The sequence below is a fragment of the Metarhizium robertsii genome (assembly GCF_000187425.2).
Source record: "Metarhizium robertsii ARSEF 23 chromosome Unknown MAA_Scf_7, whole genome shotgun sequence".
Taxonomy (NCBI): domain Eukaryota; kingdom Fungi; phylum Ascomycota; class Sordariomycetes; order Hypocreales; family Clavicipitaceae; genus Metarhizium; species Metarhizium robertsii.
Genome location: NW_011942215.1, coordinates 1,564,322 through 1,566,186, shown reverse-complemented (window position 1 = coordinate 1,566,186; position 1,865 = coordinate 1,564,322). Strand labels below are relative to the sequence as shown.

The 1,865-nt window shown below is 46.1% G+C and overlaps 2 protein-coding genes across 2 annotated transcripts in view; one reads left to right on the top strand and one right to left on the bottom strand.

Annotated features, from left to right (window-relative positions):
* MAA_00502 (ATP-dependent DNA helicase PIF1) overlaps nucleotides 1-61 on the top strand; it is a gene marked incomplete at both ends in the record, with an annotated part of 6,586 nt that extends 6,525 nt beyond the window's left edge. The window contains one exon of the mRNA XM_007818500.2: nucleotides 43-61. Within this exon, the coding sequence (XP_007816691.2) occupies nucleotides 43-61 (19 nt within the window). The remainder of the gene's footprint in view (nucleotides 1-42) is intronic.
* Nucleotides 62-420: 359 nt separating this feature from the next.
* MAA_00503 (Carboxylesterase type B, active site protein) lies at nucleotides 421-1,356 on the bottom strand (the record flags this gene model as incomplete). The annotated part of the gene is made up of 1 exon (XM_007818501.1): nucleotides 421-1,356. One exon carries the CDS (start codon nucleotides 1,354-1,356, stop codon nucleotides 421-423), a length of 936 nt encoding a protein of 311 aa, XP_007816692.1.
* Nucleotides 1,357-1,865: the final 509 nt, after the last annotated feature.

The window sequence follows — 1,865 nt, the reverse complement described above, 5'->3', positions numbered from 1 at the left end:
TACACTCAGCTTGAACCGTTACAATTACTTGATAATTAATAGGCTCTATGCCGACCCCTGATTTGTGTATTCTGCCTCGAATGTTTTTGTCAACAGTGTGCCCGAATTATTCGCTCATCACAGATCATATACTAACATACGCGGCACTTCAGACCGCCTGTCCTGGAAGTCTGATGTGCGGAATTAGCTGGATACAGGGGAAGCAAACCGAAACATGATTAACTAATCTTGATATTTGATGATATTATCGACAGTGGTCATTTTTACGGGGTTTCAGGGTGTTCCATCCTTATATGTTCTATTTGCTTGTAAACTGCGTTGGATCTGTCTCCGCTAACTTACACAAAATTATAACCACGCCAACTCCCCAGTCTCCGCTTCGTTATAGTCAATAAACTACATGGTTCCTAATGTAAAGACCTAGCAGTTCCAATCATAAAATTTGGCAAATGATGTATGAGCGCCAATCCTATTATTTAGGCCCAATCGAATGAGTGTCTGTTCATTCGGCTTATACATGGGCCATCCATCCTCGTAGGTCAACAGGCCCCTCTTTGGATCCTTAGCAAAAGTCGCCCAAGCGCCACGCATATACTTGGCCAAAATCCTCTCCTGGGTCGTGCTATACATCTCGCTCTGATCAACAGTGTTGAACAGCTGTCGGACTTCAGATTCATGATATGCGCCACTTGGGGGATGCGTTGACAATTCCATATTAGAGAACTCGCCAAAGTATCTGTATCGCCAGGTAGGGTTACCTTGCCGTACTGATTCAGCTGCGCGATAAGCAGCAGGACAACCAAATAGCGCCTGGCTGTTATTCTTCCAAAATCCGGCAGGAACGGGTTCCTGACTAAACAATTGGAATAGGCCACCCTCAAAATCGGTGTTGCCAATGAGCATCGGCAGAGCTGCTGATTTTCTGCCTGTGTAGTTGGCGAACACAACCTGGTTGTCCACAGTGGGAGAGTAAGATATGAGAATGGCTCCATTCACTATTTTACGTAGATGCTTCACAATCTCGCTTGCCGGCTTTGTCAACATGCATTCGTGTACTGCTTGCGATGGTCTATTGGCGTCACCGCAACCGAGTGCTTCGGTAGAATTGAACCAAAAGTCCCGCGCCTGTGTCTCAGTCCGAAGCCGAAGTCCTGTGGATGTTCCAGATTGAGAGATGAAGCCGTGTACTATTGGGTCGGACGACCAAGCGTATGAGTAGTCGTCGACGGAGACGCCACCTGAAGATTGCCCGAATATGGTTATGCGCTTTGGATCTCCGCCAAACCTAGCAATGTTATCTCGAATCCACTCAATGGCTAAACGTTGGTCGAGAAGGCCCGGGTTTGCATGACCCATTGGGTTACCTGGGAATCCAAAGATGCTAAGTCGATAGCTAAACGCATGTTAGCCTTGTGTGACTACTGAACATAAAAGAAAGTATGAATTCCTCACTTTATTGACACCAACACTACGTCTTCTTCATCGGCAATAAACTGCCCGTTATAAGAAGGCAACGCGGAGCTTCCTGAATCGTGTGTTAGCAGACAAATACCAAAGCAAATAGATGATAGGTTCTCTTTATTCGTACCGACAACGAAACTTCCTCCATGAATCCACACAAGGACAGCTTTTTGGCGGTCCCCGTCTTGTGGCTTTGTCCATATATTTAGAGTAAGACAGTCCTCACTAACAGGAATGCCGGCATTCATAATCTCGGTCAGAAATTTTATGCCGACCGATGTGATGCCATATTCTTTGATCAGATGGTCCGGAATTTCGCCGTCGTTATCGGTTATGGCGGATGGTACGCAACCAAAGCCCTAGCGAAGTCAGTGTACAGCACTGTCAATGTGATACAGATTATA